The sequence below is a fragment of the Porites lutea genome, chromosome 8 (assembly GCF_958299795.1).
Source record: "Porites lutea chromosome 8, jaPorLute2.1, whole genome shotgun sequence".
NCBI lineage: Eukaryota > Metazoa > Cnidaria > Anthozoa > Scleractinia > Poritidae > Porites > Porites lutea.
Window position 1 is genome coordinate 467322 of NC_133208.1, and position 21929 is coordinate 489250.

Genomic DNA, 21929 nt, shown 5'->3' on the forward strand with positions numbered 1-21929 from the left:
GGTTTTAACTTTGGCGATATACCCTTAATGAAAAAAGGTTGTCAGATAAACGTTCCAGGGAATATTTGGTTTTCTGAAAAAAAAACGCATTCTTTTCTACACTGAAAAGTTTCTGAGAAACGTTCTTGTCTTTCCGTAGCAATTTAAATGTTAATATTTTAAATTTATTTTTCTGACGTGGTTGTTTTGTTCGTTTTCAATTGGCACATACAATTTCCAACTTATCCTGCAAAATTCTTTATAAATCTTTTACAGCCCCATATTTCATCAAGATCAACAATTACGGATACTTTTACTTTTTTGAGAAGGTAATCATCCTTCAATTAATGTGTGGGAAGTTATTATTTGTTTTGAGTTGGGAATCTGTATAGCTCTTGAATATTTCAGGAATGTACTGACTTGGATGTCAATAAAAATATATTTCTAAAGGTAAACCTGGCTTTAGGTTAAGCATTTCCGAGTCAAATAATTATTTCATTTTGCATCTTGGCTCTATATAAGTTTTAGATTTGTTAGCAATGATTTCTAACAACGAAATTCAATTACTATACAGTCTTTAATGTTCCCTGAAAATAAAAAAGTGCACTCACTCTACCTTTATTATAATGCAACAGGCCCATTTATTTGGAAAAGTCCGTACTTGAAGTGCCTTAAATTTTTAAAAGCCAACTGTTTCTTCAGAAAATTATTCTGTAGACGTTATTAGGACTGTTTTAATTTAAAAACGTCATCGAAGTTTTAAATTCATTTCTTTGATGCTATGCCCATTATAAAAATAAGAAGAGATTCAACGTTGAACGGTTACGTTCCAGGGAATAATTAGTTTCTGACAAAAACACGTTCTTTATTGAACCGAAAATTTTCCTAGCAATACGCTTGTTTTTCCGTGGCTACAAGGAGGTTTGGTAATGAATTGTAAGTAGCAATTTAAACGTTAATTGTTTTTTAACTCTGAGGGTCGCAAAATTGTTTTATATCTGTTATATTGAGTTTTTCACAATTTAGTTATTATCATTAATGGTATTCATACGATAGCAAAAGATGAATTTTGAACAATAATTGGTTTCTGCAAAGAATACTCCACATTTTATAGCAATGAGGTATTACAACGAACGGTCATTAATGTTACCATAAATTCATTTCTTTGCTGCTATGCCCATTATACAGATTGAAGGAGATTTAACGGTTACGTCCCAGGAAATAATTGGTTTCCGAAAATAAATAAATTAGATCGTGTTTATTCCTGATTTTCAAGAACAAAATTGTTATTGAAATCTAAGCATCTCTAAGGAAACTTGTTTTCCACGTATTATCAGATTTGTTCCCAAAGAATTAATCATAATGAAATTCCCATAAATATAGGTCAGAAACAAGGGATTTAACAAGTCCAAGCTTGCTTCTCCTCGTTGCTCTAGCTTATCAGGTGAGTGAAATGGTTTACTAGATTAGCCTATTATCTGTTACATGAGCCGGTTTATATGTTGCTTGAGTATACATCTAGGTTCAGGTAACGTTTTTCTGGGGATAGAAAAGAATGGCTTAGAGATTTAGGAACACTGCTGTAAACGTATACATTTGTATTGTTCTTTATTTTCCCGTCCCGTTGGCGAAAATGCTGATTAAGGGGTAACACGGGTTTAACGAAAAAATTCTCTTTATTCTTCTTAGAGCACCCAATCTTCAACTTACAGACAAAAAGAATTAAGCTTAATTTGCTTTTTTAAGGTTTCATATCTGAAATCAAGTTTCAAGCTAACCCTGAGTTGTGGTAACCTACAATGCTTTGAACAAGCTGAAGAAAACTATTAGGTGCCCGTTTGACGTGGTATCAACAAGAATTTTTCAGGAAATTTACTCCTAGCAAACAGATATACGTATTTTTTTCAATGACAAACTTTAGAGATATTCAGAACAATTGAAAATAAATAAATGCTGACTATCAATTGTTTGTTCCTTTCCCGTGCTCATGATCGAAATAAGCGAACTGAAAAACTCAGAAAGTCGGCAAAGGACTAAGCGTGCGGAAAATTTTCATAAACATTCACAAGCCGCAATTCTTCCAACGATGCTTTTAAACCCCAAATTGGCGCCTCTTCTTGTGCTGGTAAACATCCCTGTAACAGCTCAGAGAAGTACGTTTTAAAAGCTTCTTTTTCACGTTCTATTGTAAACAAGCCTGGTAAACTGCCAATTATGCATCAAAGGAAAGCAAAAATGTTATTTTGTAGGAAGTTTTTAAAATCATATGGACCCGTTTGCGTACTTGTCAAAACGGTCAAGCTACGCTCATGTTACATTCTTCGTTCTGTTTTTCAGTTTCTTTTGAAATCAATCTGTCGTCACAGAATACTAGAAGATGAAACTGCTGTTTATTTTGGTTCTTAGTCTCCTGGCTGTGGGTTATGCCAGGGACCAGGAAGGAGAGCTTGCAACCCGAGGACGTAAAAAAGGTAATCATACTAGCTAGAGGGGTGGGGAGGGGGCGAAAGCTACTTTCATGTGGAAATAATTTTTAAGTGTTTTGAAACTGCAAGAAAGGCAGCTAAACTTGTCATTACCGTTGAAGCTTGAAACGGTAAAAAAGCTAGCACTCATTGAATTGGAAAATAAACAATAAGAAGATAAGATACATTGGTCTGCTCTTAGGATATTAAGGATCCCGGAATAAACCACATGTGGCCGGAGTTGTTTTCCAACTCCATCGATTGGAGTACGTATTCGCCTTGTTTTAACGCTTTGGGTATTCAATGACTTTCAGCTATAAATGGTTTAAACCTTCACTGAACATACCGTGTTCAATTTTCCAACTGAAACAACGTTTTCATAACGTTTTGACTCTTCAGGTCCATCTAATGAAAGGTTTACATATTCGGGTTAAATCTAAATTGGTATGGTAATTTTAACTACTTTCAAATACGTTCCAATAATTTTAGGCTAACGAATGAAAGAAAATAATTTATATGTAAATGACTAAAAATCATGTATCAACAGGGCCCGCGCAGGGGGAGGGGCTGGGGGGGCCAGGGTCCCCCCACTTTTTGCAAAAAAATAATAATAAAATTAAGAAATACACATTTTCTAATAAAAGGAATCTTTGATGGAATAAGAATTATAGACTGGCGGACCTCGCCAGAGCATCCAAACTTATGATTGGTCCGTTTCGATCCTGTATCATAAGATAAGATACCTTGGTCTGCTCTCGCCAGAGCATCCAAATTTATGATTGGTCCGTTTCGATCCTATCAAATGGTAAGCCTCAAAACGACTATTTTTACAAAACTACACTTAGTCGTAGACTTCTGCGTTTTCACCAGCCAAGTGATGTAGTATATGCACAAACAATGGAGTCTTTTTTTATCAAAAGGTTCTTAAATCTCCACAGAGCTACGATTTCTTCAAAAAAAATTGAACTCCATGACATTGTAGACAACATGAAAACGTTTCAGGAATTCCTCAGCAGAGCATGATAAATGGAATTGTCCCGATCTGCAAGCTTCTGCTGGTAAATCCTGCAACAGGAAAAGCCGGGTCCTTTTCGGCAACGCGAAGGTTAAAAACATGGCGCTGTTCAACAGTGGTTAAAGGAAGGTTCTAAACAGTCGCAAGGAGGAAACTGACAAACTTTGAAAGTGAATGAAACACACGAAAATTATGATGCTGCTGTCCATGGTTACACGGGAAATCGCATAGCCACCGGCTTCTTGTAAAGCAGAGACAACTAAAGAGTCAATAAAAACGAAAACGGAAAGCGGAAATTGTTTCTGTATCCGTGTTGTCTAAAGTATTAAGCTTGGATCAATTGTCATGTCCACAAATTTGGAATATAGAGCAAGAGAAAGACAGAGAAAAAGAGAAGTAAATGTCGGCGGCAGACCAGCGAAGCTCAACGAGAAAAAGGGCGACAGAGATCGAGAGCGAGAGACAAAAAAAGGAGACACTTTTTTGTAGCGACGGTGACAAAATGAGAATTGCTAACGGCCACCAATCAAATGCAATGTGAAAATTAGCGGCAGTGAAAAAAAGTGAACGAGAACACTTACGACATTTTCGCCATTAAAAGTGTAACCAAGAAGCTTGAGTCGTGAAAAACAACGGAAAAGAAATCTACAAAAAAAGTGTGCTGCACGTGCAAAGTTGCTTTTTGCCAATAAGACCTATTGTTGTTTTTCACCGTTCTTCGGCGTTGCATTCAGGGCTTAGCATTACACGATTTTATGTTTTGTTTGAACAAACTATAAATATTAACGAGAGCTTCGCTTTTCGCTCTGGCTAAATTTATATATTACTGAATGCAAGGCTGGCAATACGGCAGAACGCTGATTTATTTGAGGCCAATATTTGGGCTAACAAAATTAGCCTCCCTCAGAAGCTACACTGAATTGTTCCCAATCCACTTTGCTCCTCTCCCTTCCAACAGCACTTTAGAGAATAAGACATAAATCATCCACCAATCATTAATTATTTTTTACAGGCAATTCGTGTATGAAACAAGAAGGAGCCAAGTGCATCAAAAGAGGAAAACCCTGCCCGCCCGGTACTGAAGCTTGCTGTGATAGGTTCTCCTGTGGGAGGGGATGGAAGAACAGAAACAAAATATGGTGCTGCCCGAAACCTGAGCCGACCACCGAGCCGACGACTGAGCCGATGACTGAGCTGACGACTGAGCCGACGACTGAGCCGATGACTGAGCCGACCACCGAGCCGACGACTGAGCCAACGACTGAGCCGACGACTGAGCCGACGACTGAGCCAAGGCCAAGTGTGTCTTTCAAACAATTCTTTAATATCAGGGGCACCCAGTGGATCTGTTCCTCAAAATATCTGTTCTTCACGGAAAATTTCTGCTGGCTGGGAAATTTGGAAAATTAATATGTCCTTGGAAGTTGCCTTGGAAGGAACGTGTTGCTGGGGAATAGACAAGCCAGGGTGTCTGAGGGGATTTGTTGTCCAGAATAGTTCGTATTTGCTCTTTGTCATAAATCTCTTTCCCCCCTCCCATTGAAGGGGTGAAGTTCGCCCCTAGGCCACACTCAATTTCTTTCTATCTAATCCTCCCCGCCCCACCCCCCACTTACAGCTGCAAATGTCATCTGGGTTTTGCGGGAGTTCTCTGTGAAAGACGAGGTAACCATTAAGAACCCTTTTGTAATCTCAATATTGTATTACAAAAGGGATAGCATTGTTCTTATCGAGTCAACAACTTTATTTTTGACAGCTATTCTTTGTTACCTTATGTTTTGTTAGTATGGTATGTACCTCTTATTGGCCGAGTTTGAAGCCCATATTTAGATTACACCCCAAGCATCCATAATTTACATTACAGACCGAGGAACTGAGGCTAAGAAGATGTTTATGAATATAGCTTCCTGTTTGGTGGAAACTGAAACAAGCAGGCAAACATGCGATTTGACATAAAAAGAAGGGTTTTTTATAGGCGCTAAAAAAACACCAGCAAATACCTAACTAGGCCTTCTACTGAAAGTGAAATGAAAATGCAAATGCGAAATGTTACAAAAGTCTTTAGTCGGCGGTCAAAACTAGGAGCACCGCAAGTGGCACTGTAAGTAATAGCTCGCCAATGTACGCTGGAGTCTTTTTATAATTGGATACTCTGTCTGCTTTAAATCTCCTCCATCTTTCTTTCTTCCGTCTGTGATAAACAATTTAAATGGCAAAAAAGCGTGTTGAGATGATCAAGTGCCTTTTCTTGTCTTAAGCTATGCCAATGTACACTGTATTTACAAAATTCACTTTTGAGATTGTAATTGTGTTTTTTTTTTTTCATTTATCTAACCAAATTAGGTAAAACTTGCAGTGAAATAAAACTGCACAGTCCGCAAGCTACAAGTGGATCGTACGTTATCGACCCCGATGGAGAAGGAAGCTACGAACCATTCACTGTTCATTGTGACATGACAGACAAGAACGGAGTTGGTGTGACAGTTGTTGGTCATGACAGTGAAAGCAAGACCCTGGTCACTGGATATGAAAGGCAAGGAAGCTATGTACGTGATATTCATTACACAGGAAGCGGCCTGACAAGCAATGCTCAATTGTTTGGTCTTCTGAACATCTCTACACATTGTGAGCAGTTTATCAAGTACCAATGTTATGGCTCTCTCCTCTTAAACGCGGGTAACCAATATGGATGGTGGGTCTCACGTGACAACGTCAAAATGACATACTGGGGAGGGGCCACTCCTGCGGATTCCTACAAGTGCGCATGCGGGGTGAGCAACTCATGTGCAGACAGCAGCAATGGATGTAACTGCGATAAGAATGATGACGTGTGGCGTGAGGACAGCGGTCTCCTTACTGAAAAGTCTCACCTTCCAGTTTCACAGCTGAGATTTGGAGATACAGGCCATCTAGTAGAAAAAGGTTACCACACGCTTGGGAAACTCAAGTGCTACGGAGGTCAATAGTGTGCTACAGTCATTCCTTAACGCCTTTGTCCTTGCACAAAATACTCCTGGCGAGTTATGAAGAAGGTATCAGAAAAATTTCATCAAGGAGAACTAACCATAGATTTCTTGTTGTTGTAGTTTCAAATTAAGCAATTGAGTTCATTCTGAATAGCTTTCTGGATCGCAATTACTGTTACACATCAAGAGCATAGAATACAAGCTTGAGTACATGTGACAATTCTTATTTTCAACTAAGTATATGGTCAATAAATGGGTTAAAAAGGAAAAAAGCGTCTGACTTGTATAATAGAGAATGCTATCGATTTTCGTCAGCTTTGCCCTCTATGCATGTTATGTAGCCCCAGGTCCTAAATCTTGAGTTTGTTGAATTCTACTCCAAGTCTTTTAGTTTTGTGTCACTACTTTGGTTCTAGTTCTTTATGGATCGATAACTGATACCATCTGCCCTGTCACGGGCTCCTGGCCCTCCGCCTCTATCAAGCCCCACCCCCCCTCCCCACCTCAAACGTGCTTTAAATAAATAAGCCATACGGGGGACTTAATAGAGGATTTACGGTATTTCATTATAAGCAAGATAAGACGCCCTTTACATTCCTCTTTTCCTGAGTTCCCTTCCGTCGTAATCTTCTCTGTTTTTTTTTTTTTTTTTTTTGTGGGGGGGGGGGGGAGGGGGTTCGATTTTGGATGCCTAAACAGGTCAGAGTGAAGCTTGTAGTTATCCTGTGGGCTATTTATATAGCAGGAGACTGGGGCCGGCATATTCTCACACAAATTTTACAAAACAAACAGGAAGGCTTTTCTGCCGGTGTGTTGTTATCCTGAAAGAATTAAGCTAAGCTTTTGTACACTATGCTTTTGTTTGCTCACTAAAATGCTCTACCTTAATGCTCCATTATTCCACTAAAATGCTCGGTCTCCTCAGAAAAGGCACTAAAATGCTCGATAATGCTCATCATACAAAAGCTTTTTTATTAATTTTAACGCTGAAAAACGTATAAGTGTTAAAACAACAACGTATACAAGTTAATGGATATTATATACACATAACAGAGCAAAAGATAATACTCTAGACGGCTGTATTTGATTGACATTTGAGATTTGTTTTGAACTTCGACATGAAGCTCACAAGTTTCCCTTCAAGAATCTTTCATTCTCATTTTCTCTCTTAAAAAAGAATAATTTTCTGGAAAAAAATCCACTCATTTAAAATTCACAAATAATGCCAATGTTTACTGAGTTATAGCCGATGAACTAGACATCCGTGAAACAGCCCTCTTAACTGACACTTAAGAATTTTGCTAAAACAACCAGGTTCGCTCAGGGAAAATGAAACCATTGTCCTTTAAGGTTATTGAATTTGAAGCCGTATTTTCACACTATTCAGGCCAGTTTAGAACTGTCTTTCTTGGGAAGGAGAGAAGTCCGGGCACCATTCTAATCAGCCTGGTTGGTCATACATTTGGAGCTTGCTGATGCACTGAATTAGCGTAAGAATGACGTCAGCGTGTCATTGACAAAGGTTGTGTTTTAATTTTGACTTTATCGGCGTTTTTATTAGACGTAGAAATTGAAGCTTAAATTTTAATCGTTAGTTGCAAGAAAATGAGAGTGCAAATTGAGTTTTATCGACACAATCTGTCATTTCTATAGTTTTCCTTGTGTGGTAACCTGTTGCAGCTAATGGATGCTGTAATGTGCCCTGTTAGAGAGCTAGAGAAACTGTCCACCTACCCCTCCCCTAAACCAACGCCTTGCCCTAAGTGAGAAGCAAGTGCTACTGTTGGCTTAAGTTTCCCAGAAAATACAGCCTCAGGTTAGAAGCATGGGTTTGGGACAGTCTTTTTGATCGATTAATAAAGTAGCCTGTGAGTTAAAATAAATTTCTTTGTGTGAATTGGTGTTTTAAACGATTTCTTGCCTGCAATTAAATGCGCTGAGAAGATTGTAATATCAACCACGTACATCAACAAAAGCATAAGTATAAAGATTATTCTATTATTCTTCTTAATATGGTTCTTAATTTTTCACGAAATTTTATACTCACAAAATTAAGTGAGAATACAAAATGTAAGCTGCTAATATTTTTTTTATTATTTTGCTTCTAGAGGAGGGCTTAAGGGTTTGCAATGATACCATTTTGCTCGATTTTAGTGTAGTTTTGTGGGAATTTTTATTTCAAGTTGCAGTATTACGGTTTTACAAAACCAAGCAGTTTGCGGTATTTGGAATTTTCAGGGAATGTTAAAAAGGTTTTCAGTTGTTTATGTTATTCTGTGCGGTGTTTAAACGTATTTCTGTGGTTTTGCGGTCTTCACACCCCCCTTACATTGTACATCTCCCTGCTCCCCTCTGGCATTTTATCAAGGGTGCATTAAATCAAATAAATATGGTATATCACACATATAACTGTAAAGAAAAAATTAGAAGAGTTGTTTACCTTGTCCTCAGAGCTGCCTTTTCTTGCTGATCTTGTTTTCTGATTGTATTACATTGTCTTGCAGTTTGCCTTGCTGTTCTTCTTAATCAAGATTCCAAAATATCTAACACAGTGCAGTCTATCACTGAAAGAAAATGACATTGACAAAAATTAAGTTAACATAATTATTGCAACTTTTTTAAGGTTAGAACTTGTAAAAGACACCCCTAGCAGTGAAGAAGACAAGAAAACTTTCTTGTTTAGCAATTTATTCATATTTTAAAGACAGTCTATTTATTAAGGGATGCAGCATACTAAACTGGATATGTGAAAGGGGTTAGAGTTAGATTATGACATTTGTAGCTCAATCTCTCTTTCCAGGGTTTGTACAGAGTTTTGGATCCAAAATTCAACATTTTTTCCAGACTTTTTCCAAAACAATAATTTCTTTTTCGAGACTCAAGGTTATCAAATAGGTGAGCAATAGAGACCTTAAATACAGGAGGAACAAAGCTTTATCAACGATGCGCTGCAAATGTACTGGCAAGATTGAATACGATTGACAAACAGGAAAAAAATTTCACTTGTAATTAAAAAGCACTTATTGTTGCTTTGAAAAAAACTTTTTACACTTTTTTTTCCAGACTTTTTCTCTGTTTTTCAGACTTTTTCCAGGTCTGGAAAATTGCTGGGCAAATTTCAAGACTTTTTCAAGAATTTAACACTCTGTATGAATTCTGTCTCCTTTAAAGTGAGTCTGAAAAAGTATATTATTAACAGCTACAAGTCTAGTAGATTTGAATAGTTTCATTATCATAGAAGTTTACCTGTCCTTCAATAACAATTATTTTTCGTTTGTAATATATCATGTTTGCCATAATTTTAGTATTTATTAATTTACAGACTGATTGTTCTTGATACTCATTTACTGTACCTTCATCTGTTCTTTTTTGGAATTAATTGTTATACACCTGTAGCTGTGCATGTGTAGCCACCATGAGTTGTAATTGAGGAAGCCTTATGTTATAAGCCCTGTGGTTTCTATTTAAGGCTTCCTCACCACTTTTGTTTTGTAGTGCATTTTTTTAAACTTTCTTTCTTTGTATATTTTGTGTGGCAAAATAAATAAATAAAACAAATAAAGGGTACAATTTATCAATATAAGGTATATGGAAGGGGTACCTTTGCTGTCCAAAATGGTATATGATTATATGTAAAAGAGAATGGGGTTGGACCATGGGACAGAGCTCCCCCCCTCCCTCCTGTATAAAATATTTTGTTCAGTACTACTCCCACCACCCCCCAAAGGGAAAATCAGCTTGCCCAAAGGGTAAGATATTATTAGTTAAGTTTTTGAGATGAGATCTGTGAGGAGTTTACAGCTCTACATGTAGCCCACTATAACACATTTTGGTAATGCAGTTCCTCGAGGCAAGAGCTCTTGTTTTTCTACCATGAACACGCAGCGGGTGTATTTTGCAAAATGCCGAACAACTGCCAAACCCCAAACAACTTTGAAATTTAGTGATTTGGGTTACGAAACTGAGTGACTCAAGTTCCAGGTTAGTTCACCCAGTATACTACAGCTGCTGTAGGTCCTTCAAACTGATTCACATTTTTTGTTTCCTAACCCAAATCACTAAACTTTGGAGTCATTTGGCATTAACCAGCCCTTCAGTGCTCTGAAAATACCCCTGTGATCAATATATGTGCATTAAAAAGTATCCATAAGCAAACAATTGGCTAATGTTTTTTAAGCATTTCTTTCCATATTTTCTGCAAAACAAACCTGCAATCTAGGGAAAGCTCTGGTAAGCAGACAATGACAGAGGCCTTGTGGGTGTGGCAGGTACAAAACACAGGTCACAGGTCAGATCACAAGTGCAGGCTAGAGTACAGGTCACCTTGCAACACTTTGTGATGCTGTAAAGGGGCAGCAGTATGAATGAAGGGAAACAAGCCAATATGTAAAAAAAATGTGGTGAAAAAAAAAAAAGAAAAAAAAAGGGAAAAAATACCTTGGCCAACAGTCGAACATGGACCAACTAAATGTTAAGTCAACTCCTCGTCTCCTGTGCTGCATTACCAAATATAAATTAAGCAAGGAAAATTATTACATTTAAAGCATTTTGCCCACGAAATTCTGCCAGTAAATGCTGTCTGAAGCTGGTGGAGCTGTATTTATCAAGGATTCAAAGATATACACAACGAAACTAAGCAGGGTTTTGACGGTAAAAGCCCTTCTTTAACTCATTTCAGTGCATCTAAAGAATATATATTATGGCCACCAGCTGATAAGTGCCTCATAAACTGCTTCAAAATCTCTTATTGTCGGCCTTGTAGAGTTGCAGTCTCCTGCATTTGCATGAGGAGAATTGATCGCTTTTAACCAGCTGTTAAGAGGCAGTCCGTGTAAGAACCGAACTCTCGAATTTCCGCGGAAAACAGAATTCCTTCACTTTTTTTCTGCGACACAATTAGTCCATTGCATTGACAAAAATCGAATTTGTTTGGCTCATAGTGCTTTTTAAACATTTTTTCACAGAGGAAGTGAACATACCAGCCTTTCATTGCACCCGGTGAGAGTTATCTTGCTTGGAAACCTTAATACCACACGACATCACAATCAATGACGTCACTGAAACTACATGTACCTTCCAAAGATGACTCGTGTTTCTGCCTCACTAGATGATCCATGCACATTAATTTTACAATGGGGCAGTGTAAAATGCAGCCTGCAGACTTACTGTGGACTATTGTTTTCAGGGTTAGAAAACAATGGGACAATTGTTGTCACATTCTCATTTGCATGGTGAAAACAATAGTCCGCAGTCTGCATTTTACACTGACTGATTTCACAACTGATACAAAAGTCGACAACATAAATATAACCTCTCCACGAGGGATCAAAAACTGAAATAGAGTTTTAGCTTATTTCAGTTATTTATCAACAGAGCAATGACCTGCACTTGTTACCTGTGACTTGTGACGTGTATTCTGTACCTGCCAAATTTCATGTTTCACCTTAATTTGTCTAATTTGTACCAGATCTCCTGGATTTACTTGATGATTTAAGCCATAAGCTTAATCCTTTAATTACCATCACCAAAATTACTTGCTTATAAGACCATCGTTTTCTTCAAAATAGCCATAAATTTTCGCTAAAGCTTAACTTAAGCTACAATATAACCTGCGATCAGGTGTTTTTTTGTTATAAAAGGAAAGAACGTCTGCCTGATTGCAGGTTAGCTACAATGTAATCAAACATCAGTTTACCTCACAAGACCAGTGCCAGATTTTTCACAACTTATACCATACCACATTCAAGAATTTTTAGATCATGAATAAAGCCAAGTGTTGAAGAGTAAGTAAAAGAACTGCTGAAGCTCAAATCCGAGTTCCACAAGTCTAATTATGTTACTTTCGATCCAATTTACTACACAACTGTCTGGTCAATAATCCGTCGCCATATTGGTTTAGTTTAGAACCCAGTCTCTCGATTAGCGCGTGCGTCTCGCACGCGGGCTTTTGCAGTGCTAATTTCGCATTTCTCGAGTACTGGTAAAACGCGCGCAATGGAGTCGAGGAAATAAACATTTTCATGCCAAGACCAATAATGTCCCGGTTCTTGTCATGCTTATTACTTGTCCATGAACTTTCGCGAGTTATGAGTGAGATAAATAGTAAATATTACTTCTAACAGTGACGAGCACTTCAGTTGAGTAATGAAACCAGCACATGAGGAATGCGAGTGCAGAAACCCATTAGCCTGGGACCAAGCTCCGCAGCGGGGGAAAAAGTCAAAAAACGGGGTCAAATAGGATAAAATAATATCGGCGAGAGAAGCAAGCCGAAAGGTATGCTGGGGAGGGGGAAAGGGCGGCGGAGCTCCGACATCCCTTCCCCTCCCCAGACTACCTTTCGGCTCGCTTCGCTCGCCGACTGTTTTTTTCGCCAACGCCGATTTTTTCGCCTTTTCCCGGAGCCTGGTTCCAGGCTAGAAACCTAGCCTGGGACAAAATAATCTCGCACAAGCACAAGAATTTGTCTTACCTTTTCATTAAGAATATCAATGGTTTCTTTGGCGTGAAGCCTTCTTCTAAAAGCCAAGCTCTCTTGCAAGTTTACGTCCATGAAGGTACATTTGTGTACCACACTAAAATGCTGGGAAATGCCATTTCTTTCGAAAACTGTGGGTCTTTTTCACAAGAACTGTGTGGACAGGGGATTTTGTCCTTCGGGACGAGCTGGTGAACTTTCTCTTCGCTAAAAAACACTCTAAATGATTCTTTTTCTTTCCCTCTAATTTTGTATAAATTACTTTCCGCCATTTTGAAATCGTTATCTGCCAGGCGATTTTTTCTCGTCGCCTTTCCCATGATACCTAGCGCGGCACCGAAATCCCAGTCGCTCTCGAATCCGGTAGAACGCGCCTGGGTATGAGGCAGGACGTGAACAGCCAATCAGATCAACAACCAGAGTATAATACCATCAACTGACGTGATACAACTCTCTTTGACTCTGAAGATGACTACCGCACAGGTTGTCGAAACGTCAGTCACTGTCAACAACAACAGTCCTATTCAGGACTGCGTTCACCCGGACGATCAAACTCAACCTACTTTTGAAATGACTCCTGCGTTCAAACCTTTCGCAATATATACTTTAGCGGATATTTTACAACACAACAGAGCTGCAATACTTTTATGGTGAATCCCTTAATTTCCACTGCTACGTTTGATTGTTTTTTAAAGTTGTTGTTGTTGTTGTAAACATTTTAATACAATTAAAAGTGTAGAAGGGGACGTCTACAGGCTTTAGGATTATGCAAAGAGAGATGACACAACCAGAGTTGCAGTTGAAAACGGTTTAATCTTGCTTACGCGTAGTTACAAGCTCTCCTTAGCTATCTCAGATCTCAAGGGGTAAAGAAGCTACTCACAAGAGATTCTTTTTATACTGAACAATTAAGTTAATTGATTTTTTCAGTTTTACATGGCATTCATATGCAAGGTAAAGGTGTTAATAAGTGTCAGAGATTAGAAAATAAAAGAAACTGAAATTGGGTTGATCCCAGCTACGCGTGGAAGAAATTTGCACAAATTCCTTTACAGAGAACCAAAACGATAGTTTGAAAGTAACGAAATTTTCCTAAGATTGTGTCCAAAGAAATTCTAGTTCGAGGTCAGAAAAGTAAGTGAAATTTGGCTGAAACTGGTTCAACAGAGAACAAATAACTCAAAAGGTGTTAGGACGCGTGGCCTTGAGCTAGATTTAATGAGGTAGGCAAGACTGATTATTATTCAGGTTTGGAAGCAAAAGTGAGAACTGATCTCAGCTTAAAACAAACGAACTTCGTGAAAGAAATTGCTCGTTCTTCCATCCACAGCTGAAAACACCTACTAAAGGAAATAATTATTTCTATCTAATGAATTTGTTTCATGTTACCGAAATATACTCTAGGAGGTGTTTCTTAAAACTAGTTGAAACTTTACAGTCAAGATCAGCTTTAAAATTATACTTACGTTAACGTTAAGAGTTAAACCGTACAACTTGCCTTTTTTTGAATTATTTGAAACCCAAACACCAATATAGAATAAACTGAATATATATTAATGATTAAGAAGAGAAGCGCATACAATAAAGCAGACTACTGAGCAAAAATGTACCCTAACAAAACGATTAAAAAGGGTGGCGACGATAGAACGTCACCCTAGTGATTTCTCTTGAAAGCGAAGTGTGAGCCGAAAAAAACTTTTATAAATGGCAAGATGACTATTTATTCTAGCCAGCTAGCATATTGAGCCAGACATTAACTCAAGCGCATTAAGGCGGTTTTTAAAATACCGTGTGGCACCAAATTTTTGCGGGAGTTTATTTTTGCGGATTGGCGATTTTTGTGTTTTGCGAGAACTAATTTTTGCGACTAGGACAGATTGGTTTTTCTCGCTAAGAATTAATTTTTGCGATTTTCAGAAAGTACCTAGTACTCAGCATTGATAATATTTTCGTTTTGATTGAGTACGTGCAATAGAAATACATATTTTCAAACAATAAACCAGTATTTCATCGTATACCGTTTTGTTTCTGAATGAAACAGACAAGTTGTGATTGAACAGACACAATTTCTTAGTACTGTATTTTTGTGTAGCGAATTTAAGTTAGAGGACATTTACTCTGGAGTAGATTTATTGGGGAAAAATGTTTGCGCTAATTTTTTTTTGTGGAAACTAATTTTTGCGGATCGTTGAAAAAATCGCAAAATTGCAAAAGTTAGAGCCCCTAAAAATTTCTTGCCACACGGTAAGTCATGGCACGACAGTTGGTTTGGGCTTACATGTAGCGAATTATTTTCCCAAATGATGCCATTCAAATTGCTATAAGGTAAAGAAAAAACCTTATCGCTTATTTGTTTTGTGGTCACTCGCTCTGTTGACGTCACGTAGCTAGAATAAACTACAACGCATTTTTTTGTCTTTTTACATTAAGACAATCACCAGTGGTCAGTCGCCATAAAAGTAAGCTGAAATCAATGGCAAAGGATACTCGATACTCAAATACTAAAAAAGAAAAGGCTATCTGTAACTGCGATTAATACTTCTTCAGATAGATATGTACACCTTACACAACTTTGGTCTCTTTAAAATTAAATGCCGATTAAACTCTCTGCAAAATTTATCAGGGGCACCCAACGAATGTTTTCTATAAAATATCTGTTCGGAGAAGCAAATATTGTCAAGAATTTTCTATCCCTTGACGATGGCTAAAAATTTCTAGATAAGTGTTCCCTTCATGTGCAATTTTTGAAGCTTATCTTATAAATCCCCCTACGATTTTCTGAAGTTTAATTTTCACATTTTACTTCCCAAGCTAGATTTTTTTTTTTTTTGTTAAAAAAAGGAAACCTAAAATTTTCGGATTCAAAAATTTCATGGAGAGAGGAATCAGAAAATGTCTCACTTTCGTAATAAGTCAAATTGCATCTAAAATTTTCGGGGAAAAAAATTCTCAAGCCCTTAAAATTTCGAAAAGACTCAAGTTCTCCTAGGGTGACCGAACAGATACAAATTTTATGACGCCACTTAAAATGAATTTCTACGGCTCTAAAAGTACTTTGGATAGCCTAAAAAGTGTTTGCAGTGTATTAAAGAGGAAACTGTCGTTGGGTGCATGTTACTGATATATGTGCTATTGGCCCCGGCTCCTGGTGTAAGTATACGTTTTGCTACCTTTTACAGCTTTTAGTCAAACAATAAAGATAAAGCAAGGCTCTGAAGTGCTTTCTGCTACTTTAAAAGCCCCAATTTTTACAGGGATCATTACTTAAACTCTTCACATAATTCTTATGTTAATCTTCAAGCTTCTTACACCCCGCTGTTAGCTCGTTACCTTTATATTTAGTTTTGAGTTTGTAATTTGGTTCTGGGAGAGAAATGACCCCATCGTATTGGGTTTTTAAGAGCGAATAAAGTTACTTTTGTTTTAACGTTTGGGGAAAATACCGCAGAGCTAATTCAAAACATCCGAACTCTACTACACGGATTATTCACCGAAATCACTACATAAAATATAAATAAAATAAAAGTACAGACGATCTGTACTTTTAACAGAAGAAAAACAAAGAGAGCTGTAAATTCTGTAAATGATTCCGAAAAAAAACTACCTCTAGTCTTACAAGTCCTTTGTCTTTTTTCACCCTACAGAACTGCCCAAAATGAACACCAAGAAAACTCAAGGATTCGTATCTGAAATGAGTTTATGGCAAGCTTGTAAGTGATCAAAATTGATGTGACCCCAGATCCCTGAGAAATGGTCAACCAAACGCAACTGGGCATGTTTACCAGCGTAACCTGTTACATTCCAGCTTTTCTCTTTCATAGCTTCTTTACACGCCTTTGTCGTCTTATTGCGAACCACTTCCCCATCAACAATAAGCTCAGCACGAAGGTATGGAAAACTCTGGTCGCAGCCTGCTCCAATCAGGAACGTGAGGAACTTTCCAGTAATTTGAAAATTGGGTGACGTCATTGAGCCTTGAGGACCATCACCTTGCTGTCCCCCAGCCGGTTCAGAGGGACTGGGCCGATTCTCGTGGGTACCAATCCACCAATCCCCTTTGTGGTTGCTCTTAAACACAGGCGTCCTTGCTGATGGGTTATTCCCGTATGTTGGCTGATTATTGAATGCAGTGCCATTCAAAGTCCAGTTTGACAAATCATGGTCTTCGAAGTCAAATATTGTGTAACACTCTAGTTTGAGAACAAAAGATATTTAACATCAGAGAGTGAAATGATTAGGAAAGTGAGAAAATCAGTTTGTTCGTGTTAAAAGAGAAGCCATAGGAGACCGTTTTAATAGTGAAATTGTCATAAGAATAATTATTATAAAGATCGAGAAGAATTAAGTCAGAAGAAGCAGCCAAACCAGTTTTTACCTCGTCAGAAAAATATCAGACTGATCAACATTTTTGCGAGCGATGAGACACTATGTTGCCAGAGGCAGTTGTTAAAGAGTTTTCTTTAACTCCTCTAAAAAACAAACCAGTCCTTTCTTATATGATGTTTTGTTTAAAAGTTTACGATTTACGATCATACCTTTCAAAGCATCTAATGCCTTAGACTATATAAGATTCATTGGTGTTCAATGCACTGGTTTTTTTACATACGCTCAAGGAAGAAAATTCTCCATCTAGAGCACCAGTTATTGTTAACACTTTATTAACCGTTTTTTTTACCAGGAACTATTGGCAACCTCAAACCGGTAAACATTATCATATTTCAGGCTCTTTTTCTGATGATGATCAATCATTACTGTCTTTTACCCTCGCTTCCAACTGCTTTATCTTGGGAAGTTTGCACTAACAGTGGTATACCTGTGCACTTGTATCCATCTCCATAGTAACCAAAATTGCAGGTGCATCTGAAAGATCCTTCAGTGTTCGTACAAGTTGCGTTCTTTCCGCATCTCTTTTCTTCACATTCGTCTATCTCTAGAATAATGTTGTAATAGTGTGAATTAACCACTAAACATTTCACTTGCGTTTATATTCTTTGTAAAGCGGAGGACAGTGAATAAGCCGCCCTTTCTTTCAAGTCTTCTCTCCCTCTCTTTCCTAAGCAAATAGATCAATGGTATACTAGCATAATATTTCTGTTATAAGCTCCCCTTTTCGCCTTATTGGCCAGAGAAATAATACCTCGCTTCTAACTGAGCTTTCCACTTCCATTCGCACGCTGGATTTAAAATCCACTCTTCTACCTTTTTCTTCTGTATACCGGCACTTTAATTAATTATTATTATTATTGTTCCTTGTAGTCTGTTAGAAACTGGCCCATTCCTTGGTTCTGAGGTGCTAGAGGGATATTTTACTGGATGGACTGAAATCGTCTTAGTATACGTGCCGCTCCTAAGAGGATGATCTCTTGCAGTCCATTGATGTTAGCTGGTTAGATCTTTTCTAAACTGTTTACAACAACTAAGGACCCAAATAAACACTGGGATACCCTTGCAGTTGTATCCATCTCCATGGAAACCAGTCTTGCATTTGCATCTGTAAGATCCCTTTGTGTTTTTACAATCTGCGTTCTCTATACACTCGTGACTTTTTTCATCGCATTCGTAAATATGTAGGATCATGATGAGATAGTTTTAAACCCACATAAGGTGTATCAATGTATCAAGCCTAAGGAAGGACAATTTTCATTTTCTATTAATACAAGAGCTGTCCTTAAACGAAAATGAAATTGATAGTAGTCATATGGAAAAATAATCCTACTCCACAAGCGGCCTATCACCTTTTAGTAAAATCCAACTAGTGGTCTATTATCAATGCTGCGTTCTGATTGGTTGAGCTACTACTAGGCTATATGTTATAGCCCTCTAGTAGCGAAAAGCGCGGGCTTTTTGGCGGCAAAAAAGGATTAAAGTCTAGCTTTAACTAGCTAAATTTTTTTTATTCTCGATATTTTTGACCAACTAGTTAAATTTTAGTAAAACTATTATTTCTCTCGGCCTCATGGTCTCTGAGTCAATAGCCCATGAGGCCTTCCGCCTCATGGGCTATTGACTCAGAGCCCATTCGGGCTCGAGGAATAATTGCTAATTATCATGTTGGAACTATTTAAAAAAGAGCCCCTAAAGATGTAAAATACGACTTAATAGAACTCGAAAAACTTTGTTGAATAGAAATGTTTTTATATCAGGTTATTCAGTGCTATCAGCTGAGGGTTTTCACTTCCTTATTTTACCTGTGCAGTTAACGCCGTTTCCGGTGTATCCTGGTTTGCATGTACAAATGTAAGAGCCTTTAGTGTTGTTACAGAAAGCACTGGAGTCGCAGTGATGCTTTCCTGTCTCACACTCGTTTATATCTGCAAAATAGTAATACAAGAGCTGTCCTTAAACGAAAATAAAATTGATAGTAGTCATATGAAAAAATAATCCTACTCTACAAGCGGCCTATCACATTTTATCATGTTGGAACTATTTTAAAGAGCTCTTAAAGATGTAACATACGACTTAATAGAACTCGAAAAAAATTTGTTGAATAGAAATGCTATTATATCAGGTTATGGCAGTGCTATCAGCTGAGGGTTTTCACTTCCTTATTTTACCTGTGCAGTTAACGCCGTTTCCAGTGTATCCTGGTTTGCATGTACAAATGTAAGAGCCTTCAGTGTTGTTGCAGAAAGCATTTGAGTCGCAGTCATGCTTTCCTGTCTCACACTCGTTTATTTCTGCAAAATAGTAAATAGAATGCTTTGATTTATTTAGAAGAAGATAATTTTCTACTGGATGATTCCTTCAATCGTCTGTTGAAATCTTTCGTAGAAAATCATTTTCCTACATTTTGTTGCTGGATTACCGTTTTCTTTGATTGCGTGCCACAATAAGGGAAGTGGCTAAGCCAGACGGCACACCTCTTCATGGGAAAACTGATCGTTGGTTCGTTATTTCCTTTCCTACCTATCTTCAAAAAGAACATGTGTTTCCTCTGTATACCTCCTTTATTAATCCCTGGATGAACGTAAAAGAATCACCCGGTTTCCTCCCTTTCGAGTTCGCCCCCTAGATTTCGAGTTCGCCCCTTAAGCTCTATCGAGCGATCCTTAATATGAAAACGCAAAAAATTACCTATCCTCTTCGCTGCATTCGAGTTCGAGTTTGTCTCTCCTCGATTTTAAGTTCGCACCCCGACTTCTATCGAGTTCTATCGTTTAACTTACTATGACAATGCACGCAGCAAAATTACCGTTCGATAGATCTCAGCCTGCATGAGTGCTCAGTGGCGTGGTTGACGGTCGATTCGTACTTGACTGAAATTTACTCTTTTTTTAGGCCAAGAAAAAACACATAATTTTAGGCTAGCAAGAGACTAACTTAAATTAAAGTGACAAGAAATAGGCTTTAACGGCTTATCCATACGCAGTTTTTCTGGTGCAATGCAGGCTTAATAGGCACATGAAAACATTAATACTATCGTCTTATTTTCACACTCCCTTTTTTCATTTCGAGACCTTTAAACCCATCAAGTCTATACAAACTGTGGTGTTTTGTATATCCCCACCCTTAGGTAGCTCGCCGTTGATTACTCTTGTTTTGACCCGCTTTCTTCAGGTGCTGTTTGACTAAATTTCGACACTGAAGTGAAATAGCCTTGAAACAGCGACATAGGAGCAGCAGAAGGGGTGACAAACGACACAAAGATGGGTTGAAACTGAGTGAGCAGCTCGCGACAAACGAAGTCGCACTAGCCTCGATATTGGCCAATTTAATTTGTTGAAGACAAAACAACAGAGAACAAAAAGGTGATACCACTGTTCGTTCCTGCAAACTCAGCAAACATTTCTAATAAAGGTAATAAAAAGGTCATACTTTTCACTAACGTTTTCGTTCAATCAATGTTTTCCTGATCATCATTTTAATTTACCTTGACAGGTTTTACCGTCACCCGTAAAACCTTCTTTACAAAAACAAAGGTAGGAGCCAAGCGTGTTATTGCAGTTTGCGTTGACGTCACAGACTGGTGGCGTCTTCAAGCACTCATCTTCATCTAATGATAAAAATCAGACAGCATAAGGAAAATGCAGTTCAGTGTTTCTTAATCAAGTATGATCTGCAGAATACAAGGACGAATTTCTTTCGATCTTCTTATGACAGCATGAATACCACTCCTCGTTTCCTTTTGGAACTAACACAGGTAGAAATATGTATCTCGCAAAATCTCGCGTAACTTGGCCCAGTGTTACCGATACTTCCTCTAACGACGAGGGAGAAACGATCGCAGAAACACCACCCGAGCGTCTTTCAGGTGTCCCGAGACTAAAGCGGGAAAATGCGTTTATAGCGACAGATTTTCCCGCGAGAAAAAAGAGTAACCCTGACAACTTGACAAACTAATAAGGAAAATCGATCAATTAACTAAGACTCTTTTGAAAAGCGTCGATTTTACAGTTTTCAAATCAGTAACATTCAATTGAGAGAGTGTTTGGTGTACAAAGTTTTACACATTTTATACCTTCTCGTTTCATGTAGAATCTTTGATCATCCGTCACAAAATGGTCGGGTTTCTCCTCCTTGGTATGGCTGTTAAGCTCGCACACCTTGCCCGGAATGTAAAAATTGTAACTCGCACACCTAGGGTCTCTTTCACAGGTGTTTTGACAATCAACAATTCCCCTTACTGCAAACTCTTTGAAAGTGTGACCCTTGAGTGCTTTACCAGAGATCGATCTCTCTAAAGTTTTGCATGGCCCACCAACAGCCTCACTTCCATGCATCTGGGATATAAGACAAATTGTAAAGAGTGCCAGGGACATCATACAGAGCTTGAACAGCGGGTTCTGAAACTTTAAAAAATTTTAGAATAAGAATTAAGGTGTTTCGATACAGATTTTCAGAGGCCACACAGATATTTTTCAATTGCTTTAAAAGTCTTTTTTTCCTTGTCCAATCGCTGTAAAATTTTCACCAGTAATTGGCTATGAACTGAAATTTTTGAAAGTGTAGTTTTAAGTAAAATCGATATTACTATGACAACAATAAACAAAAAACTTTGAAATTGATAAAACCCGAATTTTGTGTGA

At 37.9% G+C, this 21929-nt stretch overlaps 2 protein-coding genes and 1 long non-coding RNA gene across 3 annotated transcripts; 1 reads left to right on the forward strand and 2 right to left on the reverse strand.

Moving 5' to 3' along the window:
• The first annotated feature begins 1366 nt into the window (after positions 1-1366).
• On the forward strand, positions 1367-6713 carry LOC140947004 (contactin-associated protein 1-like). Its single transcript, XM_073396083.1, has 4 exons — positions 1367-1423; positions 2317-2450; positions 4472-4759; positions 5803-6713. Exons 2-4 carry the CDS (start codon positions 2357-2359, stop codon positions 6423-6425), a joined length of 1005 nt encoding a protein of 334 aa, XP_073252184.1. The 5' UTR covers positions 1367-1423; positions 2317-2356; the 3' UTR covers positions 6426-6713.
• Positions 6295-13184, reverse strand: LOC140947005 (uncharacterized). The gene is made up of 3 exons (XR_012166909.1): positions 12898-13184; positions 8866-8989; positions 6295-6472 (listed from the first exon to the last, which is right to left on the reverse strand). It is a non-coding gene; the product is annotated as an uncharacterized lncRNA (long non-coding RNA).
• A 3314-nt stretch (positions 13185-16498) lies between these two features.
• Positions 16499-21929, reverse strand: LOC140946803 (uncharacterized). The gene is made up of 5 exons (XM_073395913.1): positions 21362-21929; positions 20774-20896; positions 19092-19214; positions 17717-17833; positions 16499-17093 (listed from the first exon to the last, which is right to left on the reverse strand). The coding sequence occupies exons 1-5, from the start codon at positions 21663-21665 to the stop codon at positions 16576-16578; spliced, it is 1185 nt and encodes a 394-aa protein (XP_073252014.1). The 5' UTR covers positions 21666-21929; the 3' UTR covers positions 16499-16575.